We start from the raw sequence: 25,800 nt of genomic DNA, 5'->3' as shown, positions 1-25,800 counted from the left end.
CTCCCCCACATTTTTTAATGGGTTTTGTTTCACAATCCTCTCCAGGGTGTGGTTATCCCCAGGGTGCGATTTGTGAAAAAAACAGAGAGGGGGATGCTTTTGAAAAATTTTATGAAATGTTTTTAATACGACGGAAATTGTATTTAGTGTGATCTTAGTTTAATAAAAACATTGTAAGCCTACGTTAGGCCTATTAATTGTAATGGTTTATTGTATGTCCACGGTTATTCAAACAACAAATTACATAGAGAAAGCGAGCAAAAGAACACAACAGAGCTTTTGAAGCTCCGAATCAGTTAAACCATTGCGTCGGAAAAATGATTCACTGTTTCGAAGCACTCCAATCGGATCGCGTATCATTTGATTCAGATCGGGACGTCAGAGCGTGTATCGCGAATCATTTGATTCAGATCTGGACGTCAGAGCGGGTTTGCATAATGTTTTTCATCCCCACCGGGGGATAAAAAAGTTTATTCAGCAGAGGCAGGGATGCATAGACCAGAGAGGGGGAAATCCCCCCCATCCCCCCCGGCAAATCGCACCCTGGTTATCCCTATTGCTTGTACACTTTTTTTCTACCACATCTTTTCCTTCCCTTCGCCTCTCTATTAATGTGCTTGGACACAGAGCTCTGTGAACAGCCAGCCTCTTTTGCAATGACCTTTTGTGTCTTGCCCTCCTTGTGAAAGGTGGTAATGGTTGTCTTTTGGACAACTGTCAAGTCAGCAGTCTTCCCCATGATTGTGTAGCCTACAGAACTAGACTGAGAGACCATTTAAAGGCATTTGCAGGTGTTCTGAGTTAATTAGCTGATTAGAGTGTGGCACCAGGTGTCTTCAATATTGAACCTTTTCACAATATTCCAATTCTCTGATATACCGAATTTGGGATTTTCCTTAGTTGTCAGTTATAATCATCAAAATTAAAAGAAATAAACATTTGAAATTTATCAGTCTGTGTGTAATGAATGAATATAATATACAGTTTTCACCTTTTTGAACGGAATTAGTGAAATCAACTTTTTTATGATATTCTAATTATATGACCAGCACCTGTATATTAAATCAAGTGTCTGGCCACTTGAGAAGTAACATCACGTCTACGAATTGCTGATTTATGTTCAATGATTCTAATTCTCAGTGGCCTCTGATGGTTTTTTCAACATAGATTAATGGACATTGAAGTAATTATATTATAATATTCGATGTGGTATGTTTTATTTGTCAGTAAACCTTTTTCATATAATATTGAAGAACATGCACAATTTCGACATGGAAAACAACCTTGCATATGTTCTTGTCATTACACACTACATCTGATCTAACTAGCATATTTGCCAAATTTGAAGATTTTTGAAGACTATTAAAAGTTTACACAAGCAGCTGTTACGTTAAAAATAACAATATTAATTAACAATATATTTAATTTTAAACAAAGTATTAGCTACATACGTATCCCGTGTCTGATATAACACGCAGAACAGGCGATATTTATAATCTGGCATAAGATATAGTAAAAACGTCGTCTCACGAGTGCTGAATGTCGTGCAACAACTACAGCCCTTTCGTGTCTTACATTTATACGTTGTTACAATGTTGCGAGCACGCAGACGACGACGTAGCCTTTGTAAAAATGGTAAGTTAAACAGACTTTGCCACAACGTAGAAGTGTTCGATGGGAATTAGAAAGGGTCTGTTGTGGAGAATCATGGAGGAAACTGGAATAAAAGGGGACATTAACCGGAAGGTGGCGGTAATGCTTTTGGATCTTAAACCTCAAAGAAGAGGAAAAGAAGACATTGGGCTACGTTAACACCATAGACAGTCCGCTGGTTGAAGCGACGCCAATAACGTAATATTTCGCCCCGGAGTGCTAATTTTACTGTAGGATCCCCGCCGGAAACCGTGCATTTTACCCCACGGAATGCGATTTTCTTTTTTACCGTGGAGCCCCTGGAAACGCGATTGGGCGGGGTTTGTTGTGAAAACATGACCACCTACACCATCAACTAGAAAACGTTGTTGCTTTTTTGGCTTAGTTTAATCAGTATATTTAAGCCATAACGTCCATTAATTACTCCCAGTCGATATAATCTCGCTGCTGGCCTTTAAGTGACGTTTGTTACTGTCGCGTGGATGTGGTTGAAACAACGAGTATTAATAATATCCATCGAAATCAGATTTTGCTGGAATCTTAAACATTATGAAGAGCACGTACACAATCGTTCTAAGTTTGCTTATAATGTGTGGTAAGTTCGCATTATTTTTTTTTTAATTATTATGTTTTTTTTTACTTTCGGTTTCATACCGGAAACCGCATTTAGAGCAATGATACCTTACATCAGGGGTCACCAGACTCGGTCCTGGAGGGCCGGTGTCCTGCAGAGTTTAGCTCCAACCATAATTAAACACACCTGAAGCAGATAATCAAGCTCTTACTAGGTATACAGACAGCTGTGTTGAGGCAAGTTGGAGCTAAACTCTGCTGGACTCCGGCCCTCCATGGTCAGTTTTGAAAGTGAAAGTGAAAGTGAAAGTGACGTGACATTCAGCCAAGTATGGTGACCCTACTCAGAATTCGTGCTCTGCATTTAACCCATCCGAAGTGCACACACACAGAGCAGTGAACACACACACACACTGTGAACACACACCTGAGCAGTGGGCAGCCATTTTATGCTGCGGCGCCCGGGGAGCAGTTGGGGGTTCGATGCCTTGCTCAAGGGCACCTCAGTCATGGTATTGAAGGTGGAGAGAGAACTGTACATGCACTGCCCCCACCCACAATTCCTGCCGGCCCGAGACTCGAACTCACAACCCTTCGATTGGGAGTCACCGACTCTCTAACCATTAGGCCACGACTTCCCACGACTTGGTGACCCCTGCCTTAACAAAACAAAACAAAAAAAACCTGGTTACTATACGTATCTTTTTTTTTAATCCGTGCATGATTTTAGTCACATGATAAATATCTTTTTTTTTTTTTTCAACAGATCATTTAATGAATCTTCAACATAATTTGCAGCAGTGTTGTGTGAGTTTAGTCTCTGAGAAACTGTTTCTGTTGGTGGTTTGGAGAGAAAGGTTGTTTGGTGCTGATGAAGATGAAGTGAAGTCAGTGTCAGTGATGGAGGGAGATTCTGTCACTCTGAACCCTGATCTCACTCAAATACAAGGAATGGTCCTGCTACTGTGGTGGTTTGGAGAGAAAGGTTTCACCATTGCTCAGATTGATGGAAAGGATATCGTATATGAAGATTATGAGGTATTTAGAGGCAGACTGCAGCTGATCCAGACTGGATCTCTCACCATCACAAACGTCAGAACCAATCACTCTGGACTTTATAAAGCAGAAATCAGCCACAACAGTGGAACCTTATATATTAAGTTCAGGGTTACTGTCTATGGTGAGGATATTGTTATTATACATATTTTTTCTGAATAATTGAATGTTTTCAAGTTTCTATTTATGCATTATTCTTAATTAAACAGATTCAAAGTGCTGTTGTTCTGAATATAATCACAGCTGCTATTGAGGGGTGATCATGTGACTGACATTCAGAAAAACAGCACAATGAAAAGTGCTAGAAAGAAGTTCATACAGTGGCTTACATTTGATACAGTACATAGACATATATTTTGAGTTTAATTCCTTCAGCAACATTATTGAAACTATTCAAAACAAGGTTGCTTGTTGTATAGAGAAAATAATTGTAAATCTATATTTTGAACACAGACAAGTTCAGTGATACAAACAAAGTTCCTTTGTTGTCGTATGAAATTAGATGCCTCATGTCCAATTAAATTAGTAAGCCAGCTGCTGTTCTACATGTCAAACTGACCCTATTATTACTTTTTATTTTATTATGACTTTTATTAATCTGCATATGCCTTATGTAGTAACCATGAGATGAACTAATCAACTGTAAAGCTTCATATTGTAGTGCTAGTAACAGTCTGTGACTCTTGTAGAGTCTTCATCTGTTATTACTGGGGCTGAAGCTGAAATGAAGAGCATGTCAGTGAAGGAGGGAGATCCTGTCACTCTTCATGTTCCTCAAATACAAGGAGATGAGCTGATAGTGTGGAGGTTTGGAGATGAAGGAAAGCTCATAGCTAAACATGATTTAGAGGCCAAGAGCTCACCTTTATATTATGAAACTGATGAGAGATTCAGAGACAGACTGAAGCTGAATGATCAGACTGGATCTCTGACCATCACAAACACCAGAACCACTGACTCTGGACACTATAACGTGAAGATCAGCAGCAACAATCAGACTTTATACAAGAGATTCACTGTTACTGTCAGTGGTGAGTAACCAAGTGTTTTGAAGTAATGATTGTTTATCAGCTGTCTGTGAATAATTCAGATGATGTGACTTTAAAGGATCAGATCATGAGAAATCCAACCTTGGTTTAAAATAGAAAAGCTTCAGTGTATAAAGACATTAAAATCCAAATATCAGAACTCAAAACATATAATAGTGTTAGTTATATATCAGACACACATTCACACTAATGACTGTCTCTCTTTATCATTACAGAACCAGGTCTGTCTCCAGCTGCTGTAGCTGGGATTGTTCTTCTTCTACTGCTTATGGCTTTAACTACAGCTGTTGGTGTTTTATTTTATTGTCGCAAGAAGTCTGAACTAAATAATCAAAAGTGTAAGTATTACAGATGATACAGCAAGAAAGAGAAAAATGAACTTTGTTGCATGACCATAGATATAAATAGAAAATACCACTTAAACTGCACATGAAGCTTTCATAGTAGTAAAACTTAACTAGTTCACAAGTCATATGGAGATTTCTTGTACATTTCTGGTGTTTCAAATATTATTTTTGATCTTTCTGATGGTCATGATAAACTCTCATTGCATGGAAAAGAGCTGAATGAAGACTCTTTAATATCTAGCCATACAAGGTTGGAAGAAGTTGGCGAGTAAATAATGACATTTGTTTAGTAATTTGATTTGTCCTGTCTCAGTGTTTCTGTCTTGTTCATCTGTTCATTAACATATAATCTCCTAATTTTTCTGTTTATGTGCTGCTGTGACATGAAGCGGAAATCTCTGAACGACGAAATGAAACATGTAAGTATCACAACTGATAGAGCTAGAAAAGTGAATCTGTACACTCTCAGAAAAAAAGGTACAAAAAGTTGTCACTGGGGCGGTATCTTTTCAAAAGGCACACTTTTATACCTAAACAGTCCATACTGATACCTGAAAGGTACATATTAGTACCTTAAGGTCATTGTCAATAATTATATATTATAAATGTTCAGCTTCTATTTGATTTAGTGAAATACAGGTGCTGGTCATATAATTAGAATATCATCAAAAAGTGATTTATTTCACTAATTCCATTCAAAAAGTGAAACTTGTATATTATATTAATTCATTACACACAGACTGATATATTTCAAATGTTTATTTCTTTTGATTTTGATGATTATAACTGACAACTAAGGAAAATCCCAAATTCAGTATCTCAGAAAATTAGAATATTGTGAAAAGGTTCAATATTGAAGACACCTGGTGCCACACTCCAATCAGTTAATTAACTCAAAACACCTGCAAAGCCTTTAAATGGTCTCTCAGTCTAGTTCTGTAGGCAAAACAATCATGCGGAAGACCGCTGACTTGACAGTTGTCCAAAAGACAACCATTGACACCTTGCACAAGGAGGGCAAGACACAAAAGGTCATTGCAAAAGAGGCTGGCTGTTCACAGAGCTCTGTGTCCAAGCACATTAATAGAGAGACGAAGGGAAGGAAAAGATGTGGTAGAAAAAAAGTGCACAAGCAATAGGGATAACCACACCCTGGAGAGGATTGTGAAACAAAACCCATTCAAAAATGTGGGGAAGATTCACAAAGAGTGGACTGCAGCTGGAGTCAGTGCTTCAAGAACCACTACGCACAGGAACTCTTGAACAACAGACAGCATCAGAAGCGTCTCGCCTGTCAAGGCACTCTTGAACAACAGACAGCATCAGAAGCGTCTCGCCTGGGCTAAAGACCAAAGGGACTGGACTGCTGCTGAGTGGTCCAAAGCTGTGTTCTCTGATGAAAGTAAAATTTAGCATTTCCTTTGGATATCCGGGTCCCAGAGTCTGGAGGAAGAGAGGAGAGGCACACAATTCATGTTGCTTGAGGTCCAGTGTAAAGTTTCCACATTCAGTGATTTTTTGTGGTGCCATGTCATCTGCTGTTGTTTGTCCACTGTGTTTTCTGAGGTCCAAGGTCATCGCAGCCGTATACCAGGAAGTTTTAGAGCACTTCAAGCTTCCTGCTGCTGACCAACTTTATGGAGATGCAGATTTAATTTCCAACAGGACTTGGCACCTGCACACAGTGCCTAAGCTAACAGTACATGGTTTAAGGACCATGGTATCCCTGTTCTTAATTGGCCAGCAAACTCGCCTGACCTTAACCCCATAGAAAATCTATGGGCTATTGCGAAGAGGAAGATGCGATATGCCACACCCAACAATGCAGAAGAGCTGAAGGCCACTATCAGAGCAACCTGGGCTCTCATAAAACCTGAGCAGTGCCAAAGACTGATCGACTCCATGCCACGCTGCATTGCTGCAGTAATTCAGGCAAAAGGAGCCCCAACTAAGTATTGAGTGCTGTACATGCTCATACTTTTCATGTTCATACTTTTCAGTTGGCCAAGATTTCTAAAAATCCTTTCTTTGTATTGGTCTTAAGTAATATTCTAATTTTCTGAGATACTGAATTTGGGATTTTCCTTAGTTGTCAGTTATAAACATCAAAATTAAAAGAAATAAACATTTGAAATATATCAGTCTGTGTGTAATGAATGAATATAATATACAAGTTTCACTTTTTGAATGGAATTAGTGAAATAAATCAACTTTTTGGTGATATTCTAATTATATGACCAGCACCTGTAGTTAATGAATTGTGTGATTGTCCAGAATTGAGCTGTATGACATTGAGATCTTTAAATTAAATTCAGAATATTTGTTTAAACTGCTGAATTTCCAACAACTACATTTAGATCTGTGTTCGATTATGACTTTTTGTGTTATAAGGGGTTGAGCATCAGTCATTTTCAGTGTGTGTTGTGTTGTTCTTCTACTATTGAAGCTCACAGAAATATATCATTTCAGCAGCAGTTGGCATGAAGTCATAGTCCTTTGCTCTGTTATCTTGAGTTTTATCTGTTGTCTGTGTGACTTACAAATACATTTATTTGTAATCTCCTAATTTTTCTATTTCTTTGTTCTACTGTGACATGAAGCGGCGATCTCTGGAAAACTAAAGCAAATGTGTAAGTATTGCATCTGAAACTGAATAAAAACTATATATGACATTGGATGTACATGTACAACCTGTTTGATTGGTTAAAACACGGAGACATAATACAATAAGTGATTTCAGTAAGTTGTTATGTTTATTTTAACATACCTTCTGATGTTCATGCATGTTTATTTTGTGCTATAACTAGTAGTAAAGAGGAAGAGATGATCGGTTCACTGCAGTCTGTCTTGCCACATTAAAGAACATCAGAATTACATTTATAGTTTGAATTTTGTGATAAAACTGACAAAATTGGAAAGAATTGGACAGGACAGGAGACTTGTTATAGTTAAATTTTATTCAGGCAGTGTTATTTGATTCAAACTTTTAGGGTATTTATTTATTTATTTATTTTCAAAACCTGCATCTGAATTAGTATTTAGATATTTTTTACAGATCTATTATTGTAGCTCAGAGGCGAAATGATTGATTATTAATAAAAAGTCATGCAGATGATGAAATTATTATTAGAAGAATATGACGAATCACATTATCTTCTCAGTGTTTCTGACGTTCATCTGTTGATTCCCTTATGATCTCCTCATTTCTGTTTCTATGTGCTGCTGTGACATGAAGCCAAGATCTCCACACAACTAATGCAAATGAGTAAGTTGAATTTAATAAAAACATCATAGATGTGACACTTAACTGAAGTTTAAAATATATAAATGAATATTTACTTGTTATGTAATAAGTATTATAAGTGACATTTAACAATAAAGACCTATTAGTTAATGTCCAGTAATGCATTTGTATGTCAGGTAATGCATTTGCTAACATTATCTAACAATCAGTAAGACATTTGTTTGATACTGTTGGTTAATTCTGTTTTTAATACTCTGTTTCTATGTGCTGCTGTGACATGAAGCGGAGGACTGTGAAAAAGAATTGTGTAAGTATTAAAACTGATACAGCAAGAGTTTTATTGTGCAAAAATAGTTCTTAAATGTACTATGACAGCAAAGTTGGTAACAGTATATTTTGTTTACTTTAACTTCACTAAATTTTAAAGAGAAAATTAATATTTTTACTCTGACCATTCACATGTGGGTAAATGGTGCTATAGTAACAGACTGGAGTGCCATACTATACAAACACACTATATACCCATAACTACATTAAAAATATTTACTCATTAACAATTCTGATATAACCCTTCCCCCTCAGTAATCTGAATAGCCCTTCCCCCTCTGTTATGTAATTAAAGCTGTGAATGAGTGCATGAAGTTACCAGTGAAATTTTTTGTTTGTTTGTTTGTTTTTTGTTCCTCAATATACAAATATCTTTACTGTTACTTTTCTTATTTGGGCAGGGCCTCCTGTTTTTTTGTTTGTTTGTTTGTTTTTTGTTTTTTAATATACAAATATCTATTTTGGCAAATGTAAAAGCACTTTCTATTTGCGTGTGTTTTTTTTTCATTTGCAGTTAATTAAATTCTCTCAGCCACCGTAGAAAACACAAAAGTGATGTTCCTTTTTTGGTAAAATAACTCAGAATGCATGACTTCACTAGTTACGTAAAATAAGTTGTAATGTGATACCTCCAACACTGTGTCAAACATTCCACTATTTTATTTTTTATTTTTTGGTTAATTAAGTGCATCATCTGGGTATTTAAAGTGCACTTTATTTTTAATGTTATTATTATTTATTTATTTTTAGTCATAGTTCAATAAAAAAACCTAGCCAATTAACATACAACATTACTATAAATCAAGATGTAACATACTGTATTGTTAATAAAACGTTATTTACATGATTAAATGATTTTCGAAGCACCAAAGAATCACAGTATCTTCATGTTCATCTGTTTCTATGTGCTGCTGTGACACATGAAGCTGAGATATCTGAACACCGTCAAACATGTAAGTATTACAGCTGATACAGCCAGAGAAAAATAAGCTTTATTGTGCCACGGTAGTCTAAATGTATAATATGATTTTTCATCATCAGTAATTATATACTATAAATGTTCTAAATATAAATTTGCATGACACGGTAAATGCTGTGGAAGTATTGTTCACATTAATTTACATTACTGATGGCTTTAACTTATGTTTATACATACACCGTTACTGTAATTCAGGGCTTCTGAACTCTCTCCTTCAAGTATTGATCTAATCTAATACAACACACCTGAACAAGCTTATCAAGGTCTTCAGGATTACTAGAAAGCTACAGGCATGTCAGTTTGATCAGGGTTGGAGCAGGAGAGTAGATCTCGAGGAACAGAGTTGAGAAACCATGCTGTAATTGTTACTCATCATAAATATAAAACCATACAGATGATGAGGTGATTATTAGAAGCATTATTATCTGTTCATTCACTTATAATTTCCTCGTTTCTGTTTCTATGTACATAAATTAAATAAATCTGAAAAACTCTAAAAAAAAAAAGTAAATTTTAAAGCTCAACAAAAAATTCAAAAATACAAAAATAAACTTTATTGTGCTAAAGTTTAAATGTATAATATTTCATTGTGTTTTACCATTAATTCTGCTTGTGTTTGATCGAATGCAATTATTAATTTAAATGTTTGATGGTCCAGTACTTTCTTTCATGTTTATCTGATAACCTAACTTCTATCCTCATTTCTCTTTGTCTTTGTGCTGCTGTGACATGAAGCGGATATCTCTGAACGACTAAAGCAAATGTGTAAGTACTACAGCTAAAGCAGCAGAAGAAAATGAGCTTTATTGTGCTACAATAGCGAATAAATATACAATATAGTTTTTTTTAAACTTTTGTTTGATTTAGTGTGGTATTGAGTATTGAGCTGCATGACATTAATATACTGGTCACAGTTATGATTGCTTAATGTCATTGCATAGGAAAATGTGTCCCTTACTATTGCATAAGTGTTACAAAACCATCATTTCCAGACAATATTTATTAAATTGTTAACTCACGGTTTGTGATGCAGCTGCTGCTTCATCTGTCAACGGAGTTTCTTGCAAGCTCTCCATAACACTGCCCCGTTTACAAATCAAAATGTACAGAAGAAGCATAATCCTTCGATGCGATCCGGGATGTCATTAAAATAAACCGTCTACTTGTTCCTGGGTTCTTTTTAAAATCTACAGAGACACATGCGTGCATCAAAGTGAACGTTCAGTGCTGATGTCTCTGTGATTATAATAAGTTTCATTTCCTTTTTGCCACTGCTGCTCCCTTTTTTGTTTTTTTTTTCAGCTAAAACTTCCCAAAATGCAACTGCTTCAGCCACAGCTTTGTTTATTTTTCAGAGATAATATCCTCCTCCTGAGTCCGTGTCTGCACAATCTTTTAGGTTAATCTTCAAGGCGTGTTCCATACATTGGCTTCCTGCAAGCAGACTGGAGGTCACAATTAATGTTACGTTAAAGGAAGAGGCCCATTATGTTTTGTCAGAACAGGATGTGCTGCTTTGCGATTAAACCAAATGTCTGCACATTTAATTTATGCAGGCTTCTACACACACAGGCAGATACATGCTTATAACAGTAGACTAACTTGATATATAAATGGCTATATTCACATTGATTATATTTGATTAATTTATATTTTGAGCAATAAAACTCTTCTACAGAGACTGCATTCGATGTAGCTCTTCTGTTTACTTCAGAACAGCTGCTTTCTCTTTTTCATATCTTGGGAAGCCTCATCCAACAATATTTCCATTATACATCCATTTATATGCTGTATTTATATGGTATATTAATAACAAGTATTTTTTAGTGTTTAAGTAATGAAGGGGTTACTCTAGAATAGCAAGAGTGAAACAGATACACTCACAGAAAGGGAGGGATATATGCAACTTTTAATGATGTAAAAGAATTGGTTTTAATGATCTATAAGCATGTGTAAAGCAATATAATTTTCATTTTTGGGTGAACTATTCCTTTAACAGTACAAAGACCTGTATTATGTCAAAAGGATAATTGGATTACTCATGTCCCCTTTAAATCGCATTAGTGATGCTTAAACTAATGTTCACACAAAACATTACAGTATTGTTACTGATAATTCATATAAAGTCGTTTACAGAATGAAGCGATTTTTAGAAGCACATGAAGAATCACACAGTATCTTAGTGTTTCTGTCATGTTCATCTGTTCATTCACTTCAAATCCCCTAATTTCTCTGTTTCTATCTGCTGCTGTCACATGAAGCGAAGGACTGTGAAAAAGAATTGTGTAAGTATTACAGCTGATATACAGAGACAAATTTGCTTTATTGTGCTACAATTTGCAATATAGTTGTCCATGTATATATGAAAATGCTTAGTCATTTGGTGTTTCTGAAAGAAAAAAAAAGAGGTCAGAGAACTTAAATTCATTCACTCATAATCATCTTGTTTCTGTTTCTATGTGCTGCTGTGACATGAAGCTGAGATCTCTGAACGACTAAAACACATGTGTAAGTATTGCAGCTGATAAAACGAGAAAAATGCTACAGTATAGAGTTAATGTAACCTTGATATAAAAATGTCACGGATGTGATGCATCAACTGATGTTAAAATGTATATAAATTAACATTAACCAATAAGTGCTGTGGATGTCGATTAAGTCATGCAGATGATGAAGTGATTATTAGAAGCACATTAAGAGTCATACAGCATCTTCTCAGTGTTTATGATCACTCACTAACTCTGTGTTTCTGTGTGCAGCTTTGACAAAGAAAGGGAAGAACTCTGAACAAGAAACACGTAAGTATTACAACTGATTCAGCAAGAAATGTGTTTTAAGTACTACCTACTTAAAAGTTATTCGCCATCATTTAGTAACTGTCAAAAAAAACTTGTCAGTGGTATCCACCAATGAAGGATCAGCAAATGAAACTGTGAGCACAGATATCATAAACTTAAGTGAATGAAAGGCAGTTATCAGCAATATGCATTCACAATCACACAAATGTTTCATTGATACAGTTTTAGTCGTATGTAACTTAAGGAACCAATTAATGTTATTTGAACCAGTTCACTGAATCAAACTCTCCGAAAGAGCCAGTTCACGGAAATGAATCAGACAAGGCATTACTATCTTAAAAGGACAGCAGTCTAATAAACCCGTTGCTGTCTGTATCAATGTCAATAAAACAACAAAAGATGAACTGATTTAGGCAGGCAATTTCAATTGAGTCACTTTCCATAAAGGTCTCTTTATTTGTATTAAAGGACACTTTATACAACAAAACTCTGTCAGCCTCCTGAACCATCTTAATGCTAATAATTATTTACATTAACAAATAAATGATGAATTTAACTAATGTAATGTTTTTCTGTGTGCAGCTTTGATAGATAATAGGGAGCTCTTTGAACAAGAAATGGGTAAGTATTACAACTGATACAGCGAAATGTGTTAAATAAGAGAAGTTAAACAAGAATTAGATCATGCTGTATAAAAGTGTAAAGTGTAAAAACAGTAGTCAGGTAGAGGTAGAGCCCTCTGCAGGCATTTGATATAATATATAATGTACATAAGTTATGATTATATTGTTTTATTACATTATGTATTTGACCTGTTTTGTTCAATAAAACTATATGATTACTTGCTTTTGATATTTTTTTATCTGAAACAATTATTATTGCTGTATTGCTATTATTTTAAGTCATTTTAAAGTCTTTTGTTTGCTTAGATCTATTTTTATTACCACAAAAAAAAAATCTGAATGCTTAATTAATCATCAGAATAATCAAATGATTACTCGATTACCAAAATAATTGTTAGTGATAGCTCTATACATTACTGTACTTAAATGATACCTTTACTATGATGCATTCTTCTAGACCATTTAATTAAACGTGTAACTGCAAACAACAACAAGAACACCTGGAATTGCTAGTGTGTATCACATAGCCAAACCTTTGAGTTACGCCAAAGTCTGAGCTCTCTCCACCAGCGGCCAATCACAGTTTGAAACATTGTTCATTCAAGATCAGCATGCAAATTAAAGCTAATATCATTTCCCCACCTGACAACTGTTAACTGATAAGATTAGAATATTAAGTGAATATATAAAAAAAATATATAGAATGGATGAAACGAAACGAAAACACATACCATATCTGTCTACCTGAGCTGCTGTATTTTATGATGCCTTTTATACAGCATTGCATCTTCACATAGAATATAGAAGAAGAACAGGCTCTTCACCTGACAGTATGTGTGTGTCCAGGTACTGATGTCACAAAAGAAGATGCAAGATCAGAGATGGAGAAAGGTGAAAGGGAACAGTCCATTATTGTTGAAGATACTACTATAAGTCAAGCGATTGGAGGGCCACGTGATGCTGATGGGAGAATCAGAGACAGACAGGGCAAGAGCCTTGTAGTCCGTAACACCGGTACTGAACATACTGGAGTTTTTGTTTTACTGAAGTTCTTTCGATTTAATATTTTAATGTAACAAGAGTTTCTTCATTTGTACACTAGCATAGACGTGCGCTTTAGCAAGCTTCATTTTTATCCACCGTCTGCTCTATTTATAGTATTCCAAAAGTCCAGCTGTACAGTGATAAACAGGAAAATAATATTGAATTCTGCTGTAAAGCAGCTCGAAAAAAGAAACGGTGTCTGTTTACTCTAAGTGCAAATATCCCGTCTTGTTGGATGAGGCGATTTACATTAACTGCACCCACTAATGCCTGTTTGGGATAAATGTTATTGCAAAAAAAATGCGTGTTTATCCGTAACATCAGTGGACTTGGGAGTTAGACACAAGGCAATTCATTTTAATGCGATCAACCCGAGTTCAAATCCACCATTTGCCAAACCTGTCCCCTCCATCACATAGCAGATTGGAAAGGCATTTATTTTCAATTAATAATAAAGTGTTTATCTGGTAGGTGTAGGGAGGGCTTTATTGTCCCAATAAAGCGTTATACATTTAATAATTGTAATAAATATAATTTACACTCAATATGTTATTGCATACTGTTTTATAATGTACCACAATACTGAGGTAGAAATATCTGCCACTTTGCTAAAGAAAATACTGCTATTTTAGTGTCATTAGAATTTATCATTATTTGCACTTAGTGTAACTAGAATATATTTTGCTTTTTGCACTTAGGCCCATGTGTCCACTCATCATGCTGCTGGGGTTTTAAAAAATGTGGTGTTCCAATTGGAAATATGCTACCCTTGGGGAATATTACACTATGATCTTTTCATATGTCCAACAAAATCCCCTGAATACAAACTGCCAAATAATCAGAATTTAAATAAATTAAGTTCACAAACATAAAAATATGCTAAAAGAAAACTTAACATACACAAAAAAGATGAATCTGAAATGATAATTTAATTTGTGAGAAAAGTGCACATGCTCAAACAAGATTTAACTTATAAAATGAGTCAGAAGTGCTAATGACAATGTTATTGAAATGATTTTGTACATTTTATTTTGAATGGTAATTTGATGGTAAATAATTGACTTTCATTTAGATTTTTTAGAAACGACTTCAGACTTGATCTCCAGATCTTCTCTCTTTAAAATGTCTTATTGACTCTGTGTTTCCTTTTAGAATCAACAGGAAAAGGAGTGAATGAAGAAACATCTGTTATTAGTGAATGAGCAACAAAAGAAGAGTTCAGTTTAATTGTATAGACATGCATGTTACAGTCTCCACTATTATTTTGTTGTTGTTCCAACTCTTTAGTTTTATTTTCTACTATGAAACAGCAGCCAGGGCCGGTGTTGCCACCTTGCAAAACAACAAATCAAGACCAAGACAGTGTGCATGTGTACAAACTAATACATTAATAACAGTATAAAACACTATAATCTGATCAGATGATCAGCTAATTAAAGAGAAAAATCTAACTCCATTTTCATTTATGAGAAAAATACTGTGCTCTCTCAGCTAAGCAATGGAGAGTTGAGTGGCTTCACACTATAGTTTATGGTGCATCAAATCTGCGCATCCATTGAGTTAAAATAGCATGCATAAAAAAACAGAGAGTGAAACTCTCAAGCATTCTTTGTTCAAAATGAGTGAATCTAAGGAAAAAAAGGTTGCTGTGTTTCGTGAAAAGCTTCTTTGGTTTCAGATGAAAAGTAACATTTTGATTAAACACTTAAATACATAGGGTATATATAGTTGTATTAACGTTACACTACATACCTGTTGCCCCCTTAACATAATTTAAATCGCATAATAATGTGTGTTACTGCTTAATTTATATAATAAACACTAATTTATGTTCTTATTATACTTTGATCACAGTGCAAAGATTACACGACCTTCTCAAATTTTTCATGTTTTTATGCTATTTTTAAAAACTATTAAGAAATAGTGACCCTGTCTGTGAAAACCCAGCTAAAGTCATTTTATGTTTGGCAGGTAAGCCCATGTCAAAGATTGAAAACATAGTGAAGATTGAAATCAAACTTTGATGCTTGTCATCTCATAACTAGATTTTGAGACTAAAAGCAATTCTTGAAAAATTCTAAAGTTTTCAAATATGCTTTTAAGACCTTATTTTCCTTAAGATGAAAATGAGTCTTCATCTGATTCAATAAAAGGTGGTTCTTGTTTATCCATCCTTTAATAATATGTAAATGTTAAATTATAAATGTGACCTGAATTTGGAGTTTGAACGAACTCCAGTCTCTTCAGTTCTATTGTGTTAACACTAATGTTGTTATTCATGTTTATGACTAGAAATACTTTTTGGTTTATAAGCTACTATATTTGGTGTTTGGAGTTGGTTTCTTCTTTTTTTAGTTAGGGAGATTCTTTTAATTCTTTGGGTTTTCTATTAATTATTTAGAAGGGGTATGTTTGTTGTGTTGGCCATTGGTACGATTGTATATAAAGGTTGAGGTCTTTCATTTATACACACAAACACATATGATTCTATATTATCTGTTAATAAAGCAAAATGATAAAGAAACCCAGAGGCTTAACTGTGTCTTGCACTGAAATGATGTTATATGGAGACAACTGGTTGCTGAACAAGCCTACTTTACAGAGTAAAAACTACTCACGCAGTACATCTAAACTCTTCTTTTTTTATGTATTCAGAATCTGTCTGTTAGTGAACATTTTTTGTTTCAATGCAAATTTTATCAAAAGCAGAAGTTATATCTCCACCCCCTGAGTAACGCCATTATGGTAGCTTTACATTTTAACCAGTGTGGTTCAAACGATGGATCTGTGACAAATTACTAACATAACCTTGGTTTCCTGAGATAGCGCTACATGGAATCACCTTGGGGGAAACTCTTGTTTTGGAGAACATATCATAGTACTATGAGCACAAAACAGAAGCCGTCCTGCAAGCCCAGCCCTATAGGATTGCAGCCATGAGGGCCTCCACATAAGTCCTGAGGGCTTGGACCGAGCACAGCAAGTTGGCTCTCTGGTCGTCCTCCGAGCAGGAAAGAGCGAATAAAGTGATGACCTACGTCCTGAGTAGAAACCACTATAACCTAGCTTGGGTTTGAAGACAGCCTTACAGTTGTTTGGCCAAACTCCAAACAAGAAGTGTTCTCAGAGAGTGCTTGCAAGTCACCCAGATACTTGACAGATGCTAATGCTAACATTCGAAAGGGAACTACGATTTCAGGAAACAGTTCACTACACCCTTGATTTCCCTAACAATGCATCATACTACGGTGATCTATGTACGGAAAAAGAAATAGAGAAGCAGATAAGGGGCGTTGCTGATTCTGTTCCTCCTTTGACTGCAGAGGAAGAGAAAGTGTTGGCCATCCTGCGGCCTGAAGCATTGAAAGGGCTGACCTTTACTGTCAGAGCTTTTGAAAAACATGCTGATATTACCCAGAACTCCTCAAGAAATTCAGCAGCCCAATCAAAAGTTCCACAACATTGCCAGCATCCCTAGAGTGATTGGTGTTAATGATGGCTATCCCAGTGTCGAGCCCTGTGGCAAATGACCCCTTGTACATCTGTAATCCAGTCATCATTGTGCAAGTAGTGTGGGATCTTCACTGATATTGTGACAAAATGGCCTGAAAGCACACACGACTCTTTTGTGTTGATCAGGTGAGTTTTCATTTATTTGGGTATGTTACCAATTAAAATTACATTTGGTTTCAGAAATTAAATTGCACAAATAAAGTCTGAGGATAGCTCTGAATAGAACACAGCCTTGCTGCAGCAAAATCACCTCAAACAAGAAACTTCTAACTACAGGCAGAGAGCACAATTAACACAATTCAATGTTCTTTAAAAAAATTATTTTATCAACATAATATGATTGTTACTTGAAGCAGGTTTAAATAAAACAAACTTTCCAAAGCATTGGTCAGTTTCTGCTCTGGTTTTCACACTTCTTCTCTCTCTCACGTGTTCACATGCAAATAAGCAGAAACAGCTACACCTTTTTGCCACATGCGGCTACTGAGAGCTTCATTTCGTGTGTCACTGCTTACCAATGTTCAGAAGCACATTAAATCACAACATGTTCCCTTATTTTTTTTCCAAAATCAGAATGGGGAAAGAATGTGGACAGTTCCAACAAGGGGCAGATATCATGGTTTATTCTTTCAATCAGGAATGAGCTACAGTTACAATCCTTCAATTAGGAAGGAATTAGAGGTACAGTGATGGCATTCATATTGCAATACAGTATTTATTTGTATAGTGCTTTTTACCACACATTGTTACAGAGCAGATTTACAAAGAACAGAGCTTTACGCTGCATTTCTGGATCTGATGTCATAAACTACAAAAGCAACAGCAGCCACACCCACCAGAACAATGATGGCCAATCGGATCGCAGCTTCAGTAACACCACAACAGTGAATTTCTGAAGGAGAAAACAAGGACTTCAGTTAGGTTTCTAAAGGAGGGTCATTTGTTTTAAGAGTTTTATTTATTTATTAATACTGGGATTTACACCAGGTACCAAACAAATGCTAATATCAACACTGACGTACCTGAACATGTGTGACAGAGTTCGCTGATGTCCAGATGTTGACTCTGGTTTCTGACTGGATTGTTCACTACACAGCTGTATGTGTTGTTATCCTGATATTCTACCTCCAGAGGAAGAGAGAGACTGATGCTGAGATCAGACACACTGATGCTGGACAATAAACTGTTTCCTTTGTACCAGGAGAGAGTCACGTGACTCACATTGAACACTGAACACAGCAATGAACAATTCTGCTGTGATGATGATGATGATGATGATGATGAACATTGTGAAGAGTCTCTGGTGATGTCAGGAATGAGCAGATGAGCTTAAGAATACACAGAAATAATTTAAAAATTAGATGTCTCAGGGGAAAAAAAGGCAGAAAATCTATTTAGGATGGATTAATCCTAAAAAAAAAAAAGAAAAGAAAATTAAACCAATGTATTCATGATTTAGCATGAGCCTGGGAATCGGGACATTTATGGTTCTAGAACAACCAAAACATTAGAAGAATAACAATAACAATACATACAGCCTATATATTATACATATTTGACAATACATAAGGTACATGTTTGTTCCGCCAACTAAGACCTACTAAATCTGCTTCCATCAATTTATGAATCATTTTAAATAAGTATTTTAATATAACTATTTTGTATTCAATAAAATAATTCTAAATGGACAGTTACTTACAATAGACAGAAAGAAAAAATAAATTTACTCACTCCCTCCCCTGGCCTTCCCTTGATGTTGAGTTCATAAAGTCCAGAGTCTTTGGTTCTGATGTTTATGATGGTCAGAGATCCGGTCCGATGATCCAGCTGCAGTCTGTCTCTGAATTGTCCTTCAGTACCATTAAATAATGAGACCTCATTGTCATCTAAGAGAGCTATGAGAACACCTCGATCTCCAAACTTCCACAGTATCTTATTTCTCTGTGTTACAGTAACATCAGTGTTTAGTGTGACAGATTCTCCCTCCATCTCTAACACTGACTTTATTTCATCTGTCTTAATGGCAAACACACCTGCAGAAAGAAGTTACAGACGAATGAAAAAAAACCTGAGTGGAAAGAGCACTCAGCACTACTTAAACTTATGAACAAAAGCTTTTTTTATTATTTAAATAGCAATTTTTTAATAGTACATTTTCTCTGTGTCAAGAGTTTGACATGTCCAGATAGGTTTTAAGATAATAACAATGCATAAAACAGACAACTTACCAATGAGATACCACGAATAATAAAGCAAGGCAAACAGGCAAAGCATTTTCTTCTTTTCGTCTCCAGTATAGCCTATTAATATTCAAAACTGAGAGAAAAGTCCAGCAAATTTGCAATTACATTACATATATTCTGAGAAGATCTGTCCTACAGTGAAGTGATGTTGTGAAGGTCGACAGTCAGTGAGAATAAACTCGCATTTCTCTTGTGTCAAGTTAAACCCAGAAAACCCGAAGCAGGTTTCAATGGTGTGTTTTTTCCCTTTTTCCCTTCCCGAGTTACGTGTTTCATGTTATGAAACTTTAATAAGCCTGCATCCTCTTAAACCATCTTTCCACAGTCTCCAAAACATTGACACGTGATTGGCGCATTTCGCCTCCTAGTGGCAGTCGCATTGAACTTTCAATTTGGTCGTAAAGCAAATGTTACCATCCACTTATGAATGATCAGAATGATTTATGTGAATGAATATAATAGGCTAATTAATGTATTGATATATCCACACAAAACAAACAAACCCGAGGCTTGAGACCCTCTCAGATGCATGTACTAATTAGCATGCTTTTTTATGTGTTTTATTCTGCTTGAGGCATGAAATATATTAAACAGCATATGAGCAGCAAAAAAAATAAATAAATAAATAAATAAATAATAATAAAAAATAAATAAATAATAAAATAAAAATATATATATTGTTACAAACATTGTATATATAAAGAGGTAACTTGTAGTTGAAGTTGGCGATGCATGGTGTTCAGTTTGGGGGACACAACATGGTTAGAAAAAAAAGTGCTCATATGTAATCATTAGTCTACTTGCTTATATGATCATTAATCATTTACTGACTCGGTTCAGTTCGAACTTTTTTATGCTAAAAGAGAGATTGCCGTCTGTGCAAACTGTACATGTTCTGACTGCTCTTTTTGTTGTTGTTGTTGTTGTTGTTGTTTTTGTTAAGAGAAACAAAATTGTACTCAAATAATGTTTCATTTCTGCAATGGCCCTCACCTTTACCGTGATGACGTCATGTTTGCAGCTCGCACTTTGCGCTCGAGCGGACGCGGTAACGAGTATAACGATGAGGGTGTGTATCACAAACGACCGAGATTTATAGCCACAACCTTCTGTTTAAACTCAACTCTCACTCAACGTCGCAGCAAAATGAAGATCGTGTTTTCAATGATTTTATCCATGTTCGTCACTGACGGTAAGTGTCTTAAATTCTGATTTTCTCAGCTTTCGGTTTCACTTTCCTTCAGGTTTACCTGCGTCACAAATGCTGGCTTCAGGTCCTCATTAATTCATTAATTAGCATAAAACAAACTGTGAAGTTTGAATGATTACTTTTACATTAATAGGCTATCTTAAAAACGAATGTGATATCACTGAAATGCAACAGCGAAATCAAAATAATTAGGCAAACCATTTAAAAGCTGCAAGTTACCGGCCTTAAGACAGCGACGATAAATACACGACCACTCGCCTTAGCTGCTACATCTATTTAAGTTAATTTAACAAACGTTTGCCTCTTTTGAAATATACCAATATCCCACAAATTACTAAAACATTTAACTTACAAATAAAATATATATAAAAACAAAAAAAAAAACTTATATAACAAAAAAATAAAATCAATATCTATCTATCAATATAAAAACAGTTGGGCAAAGGACAAATACATTAATTAACATATCTATATCTATATCTATATCTATCTATCTCATACATACATACATACATACAACTACTTCTATCACCAAGCTTTGGAGAGCAAGCAAGCATGCATATTTTTTTTTGTTTTTTTTTTTTTGGACAGTGTAGGGTACTGGTGGGGTAGAACTTGTGGGTAGGTTTTATTCTGAGGAAGATATTGCAGACATTTTCAGACGAGTATGAACTTGACAAAAGCTTTTATCCAAAGCAACTTGCATTGCTTTCAAGGTAAACAGTGTTGTTCATGCACGTCTAAATATGGGGACCCAAATTTGATGTAATTTGATAAATCCACAAAGAAGTCAGTATCTGACTGTTTCCATTTGTTCTGCAGGTGTGTTTGGTGTTGATCCCGATGGAGTGAAGACAGTGATAGAGGGAGGTTCTCTCACTCTACAGACTGATTTTATTGAAATGCAGAAAGATGGTCTAACAGAGTGGAAAGTTAATAACACTAACATTGCAACAATCAATAAAGGAACTGGTAAAGTTGAATACAGTGATGATATCCTGATGATGATGTTTAGTGGCAGACTTAATCTGGATCATACTGGATTTCTCACCATCTGGAACATCAGAATCAAACACTCGGGTGAATATAAAGTGGAGAGTATCAGCAGCGTAGGGACCAAATCCAAGACGTTCAAAGTTATTGTGAAAGGTGAGTCAATTAAATCTGGACTTCTTTGTGAGAAAATGCAAGCTGAAATAATTGACTGTTAAGAGAGTTTCATCACTGTGAAACATTTTTTGCAGAATCTCCACTCAAATCTGTTGAAGATAAAGATGAAATAAAGGTATTGTCAGCCACGAAGGGAAGTTCTAAGACTCTGCACACTGAAACTGAACTACAGGAACATGATCTAATACTGTGGAGATTTGGAGCTGAAGGATCTCTCATTGCTAAAAGTTATACAGAAGACAGCCATACATTATTCTATGATGGTGATGATGGGAGATTCAGAGGCAGACTGGAGATGGACAGTAAGACTGGATCTCTGACCATCACAGACCTCGAAACTGAGCATACTGGAGAATTTAGACTAAAGATCTACAGCGACAGTGTTCAAAAGATTCACTGTTACTGTCTCTGGTGAGTCACTGTATTCTTTCAGTACTCTAGTGTCTCTTGGTATACGTCAAACGAAATCAAAATACGAACTGATATGACGTCATTTTGAATAAAATCATGCCGAAACGAAGTTCATTTTCAGTTTCGGCAGTTTCGAAACAGCTGACCAAAGCAAACTTTCTGGGGGAGTTCGTTTTGGCTCCTAAACACCTTTGATCTTCCATTGGTCCGTGACGATTACACAATCGGTGGGTGTGTTCTGAAACTCCACCTTCTTTGATGCACAATTTTTTTTTTTCCTGGTAAGCTCCTCATTATGCGGAGGTCCTACAGGAGAGCAACATCTCCTGTAGACACTGGAGTGTCGAATAGCTGAGCTGCACAAATATATTCGCACCTGTACTATCACTCATGGAGAGACTTTAAAGATTCAGAGAAAGTATTCAATTCCTAGAAAGAAACTGCAATGAAGCTTGGTGTCAACGGCCCGGAGTTATGCAAAAAGCAACGCAGAGAAACATCCGAGACAAGTTTTGCAAAGCCATGAAAAGAATGAAAGGAAAGAGTAAAGATAAAGATAACGGTAGCAAGTACATGTGTTTCAAATAAATGTTACACCATACTGCTGCTGCTGTTGTTTTTCTTTCAATGAGCGAATTTAAAGAGTATACAGTAAATGAAATGCCAAACGAGTATACAATAATAAATCTTTGTTTTAATCAATTGTAAATCATGACACCAAATAAAATATAAAAAGGGGTAACAATTTATCCAGTTTAATAAAATAAATGAACACTAATAAAATAAAGTAACAAACTGACTCCACATTTTCCACATCATGCTTAAGTTTTCAGACTATGAGATATTCACACTTCCCATAGAGGACTGATTATGGTTCTTTTGTTTTGCAAACATGATACTTGACTCTGAACTGCTGCTAATCATTATTCTTTTCTATACTATTCTGACCATTTGGGCCCGTCTCACACCTAGATTGCCTACACTTCATCATTTCATCGTTGTTTAGGCGTGAGCGTCGCAACACATGTTTACATTAATCTACACCCTGCCTCCAGCAGTGCGGGGGTGTTGGATAGTTCGTAAAAGGAACACTCCACTTTTTTTGAAAATAGGCTCATTTTCCAACCCCCCTAGAGTTAAACAGTTGAGTTTTAATACCGTTTTTGAATCCATTCAGCGGGCCAGATCTCCGAGTTTGGCAGTAGCACTTTTAGCTTAACCTAGCATAGTTCATTGACTCTGATTACACCGTTAGCATCTCACTCAAAAAAGACCAAAGAGTTTCTATATTTTTCCTATTTAAAACTCGACCCTTCTAGTTACATTGTGTACTAAAACCGACGGAAAATGAAAAGTTGCGATTTTCTAGGCTGATATGGCTAGGAACTATACTCTCATTCTAGCATAATGATCAAGGAACTTTGCTGCCATACCATGGGTACAGCAGGCGCAATGATTTTACGCAGCCCCTGAAAATAGTCCCCAGCTAGTTTGTGTAGTTGCAGCAATAGCAGAGTTGCTGGGGACTATTTCCAGGCGCTGCGTAATATCACTGTGCCTGCTCTACCCATGGTAATGCAGCAAAGTTCCTTGATTATTACGCCTGAATGAGAGTATAGTCAAAAACGGTAAAACTCAACTGTTTAACTCTAGGGGAGTTGGAAAATGAGCCTGTTTTCAAAAAGTGGAGTGTTCCTTTAACAGTATACCATCGTTCAGCCTTTTTAAACTTCTTTTTTCCCAGAAGCGAGCAACGAAAACAAACTTTGTTTGAAGTATATCAGGGCCTTAATAATTTGCGTATTCAATTAATGACTGTCTCTCTTTATCATTACAGCATCATGCAAGACTACATATTAATAAACACTAAAATCAATCATTTATTCTGCTGATCGCTGCAGCAGCTGCTGGTGTTGTGATTTATTTTCAAAGTGATCACTATAAAGCAAAAAAACTCATGTGTAAGTCATACAAAAGTCATGCAGATGATAAAGAATCATGAAGCATCACACAGTATCTTAGCATTTCTGACATGTTCATCTGTTCATAGATCATTTCTGTTTCTATGTGCTGTTGTGACATGAAGCGAAGATCTCTAAACAACTAGAGAAAATGAGTAGGTATTACAGCTGATGCAGCAGGAGGAAAATTTAGCTTGTGATTGTTATGTGATTTTTTAAGTCAATATTTATATTTTTCACCACAAGTTCTGCTTGTGTTTGATTTATAGTGCAGTGATTAAGTTCAGTGCTAAGGTGAATGAAACTCATATCTCTCTGATTAAACTGCTGAATTTACAACAACTTCACTTATCTCATTTCTGTTTCTATGTGCTGCTGTGACATGAAGCGAAGATCTCTAAACAACTAGAGCAAATGAGTAGGTATCACATCTGATGCATCAGGAGGAAAATGAACCAACTGCATCTGTTCTTGTTCAACAACTTATTGATTCAAATGATGATCTGATCAGAGCAAATCTCCTGTTAACAATTCATTGAATTCTTAAGTTTGACTCAAAATGAGCCATAAATTTGAGATCCTTGGAGCCTAAGATTGTTTTGGTAAAACACATTAATGATGGATTTAACTAAAGTTCACACATACAACATTACTGATCATTAATATAAAGACATGCGGGATATGAAGTGGTTTTAAGAAGTGGCTGTAAAATCACTCAGTATCTTCTCAGTGTTTCTGTCATGTTCCACTGTTCATTCACTTAAAATCTCCTAATGTTCTCTGTTTCTATGTGCTGCTGTGACATAAAGCCAAGACCAGTTGATAAAGAAATGGGTAAGTATTAAAACTGATGCAGCAGCAAGAGAGTTTTATTGTGAAAAAATAGTTCATAAATGTACTATGAAAACCATTTTATTTTTATTTTGAACAGTAGTTTGGGATATATTAAAAAAGTGGATGGTTTATTTTTAATGGTGTAACAGATTGCATTGGATAATTATATGTTTGTTCGGAGCATTTGACTGCAGATTGATTTGTAAATGAGGCACAGTGTAACGGAGAGTTCTCAACTTTTGTTGAAAGAGCTGTACTGTATCTGACAGCAGCTGCATTACAAACTCTAAGTAAATAAATTTCACCATGCTTTGTATGTAAATTGTGTTTTACATGGATAATATGTCAAACTGTTCCTATGCAATGACATTGGTCATAACAATTTACTAACAGCCTTAAAGGAGCCAACCCTTAAACTGATACTAGACACGCAATATTTCCTTAAAAAATACAATCTTTTCAGTGTTTACTGACATGTTCATCTGTTCATTCACTTCCATGTGCTGCTCAAATGAAGCCAAGTTCTCTGAAAAACTAAAGAAACTGAGTAAGTATTACAGCTGATACAAAGGGAAAGAATAGCTTCATTATGCAACAGTAGAGTTTAATATTAAAAAAGTCACAGGTGTGACACAAACCTGAGTCAATGTTAAAAATGTATAAATGAATTGCTGTGAATTGATTTATGTGAATTGATAATTCATGTTAGTGATGAATTTACTAGTGTTCACACACCATATTTCTGTAATTATAGAACATTAATAA

The 25,800-nt window shown here is 35.6% G+C and overlaps 1 protein-coding gene and 1 long non-coding RNA gene across 6 annotated transcripts; one reads left to right on the top strand and one right to left on the bottom strand.

The window, feature by feature from the left end:
- Positions 1–1,765: 1,765 nt before the first annotated feature.
- LOC109058453 lies at positions 1,766–25,035 on the top strand. Of its 5 annotated transcripts, XM_042756067.1 has the most exons (13): positions 1,769–2,248; positions 3,084–3,406; positions 3,972–4,313; positions 4,547–4,669; positions 5,068–5,097; positions 7,279–7,308; positions 7,914–7,943; positions 8,206–8,229; positions 11,707–11,736; positions 11,988–12,026; positions 12,609–12,647; positions 13,496–13,663; positions 14,846–14,899. In XM_042756067.1, the coding sequence occupies exons 1-13, from the start codon at positions 2,136–2,138 to the stop codon at positions 14,893–14,895; spliced, it is 1,341 nt and encodes a 446-aa protein (XP_042612001.1). In that variant the 5' UTR covers positions 1,769–2,135; the 3' UTR covers positions 14,896–14,899. The 5 variants fall into 5 exon arrangements, with proteins under 5 accessions (XP_042612005.1, XP_042612003.1, XP_042612004.1 ...); XM_042756071.1 differs by lacking the exons at positions 11,707–11,736; positions 11,988–12,026; positions 12,609–12,647; positions 13,496–13,663; positions 14,846–14,899 and adding exons at positions 9,176–9,202; positions 24,327–24,356; positions 24,590–24,619; positions 25,011–25,035 and having other exon boundaries at positions 1,766–2,248; XM_042756069.1 differs by lacking the exon at positions 12,609–12,647 and having other exon boundaries at positions 1,767–2,248.
- On the bottom strand, positions 17,307–19,949 carry LOC109058397. The gene is made up of 4 exons (XR_006159874.1): positions 19,435–19,949; positions 18,906–19,239; positions 18,229–18,534; positions 17,307–18,098 (listed from the first exon to the last, which is right to left on the bottom strand). It is a non-coding gene; the product is annotated as an uncharacterized LOC109058397 (long non-coding RNA).
- Positions 25,036–25,800: the final 765 nt, after the last annotated feature.

This window comes from Cyprinus carpio, unplaced genomic scaffold (genome assembly GCF_018340385.1).
Source record: "Cyprinus carpio isolate SPL01 unplaced genomic scaffold, ASM1834038v1 S000006786, whole genome shotgun sequence".
In the NCBI taxonomy this organism is placed as follows: Eukaryota; Metazoa; Chordata; class Actinopteri; order Cypriniformes; family Cyprinidae; genus Cyprinus; species Cyprinus carpio.
Note: the sequence above shows the minus strand (reverse complement) of the source record. Positions and strands in the feature narration are given on the sequence as shown.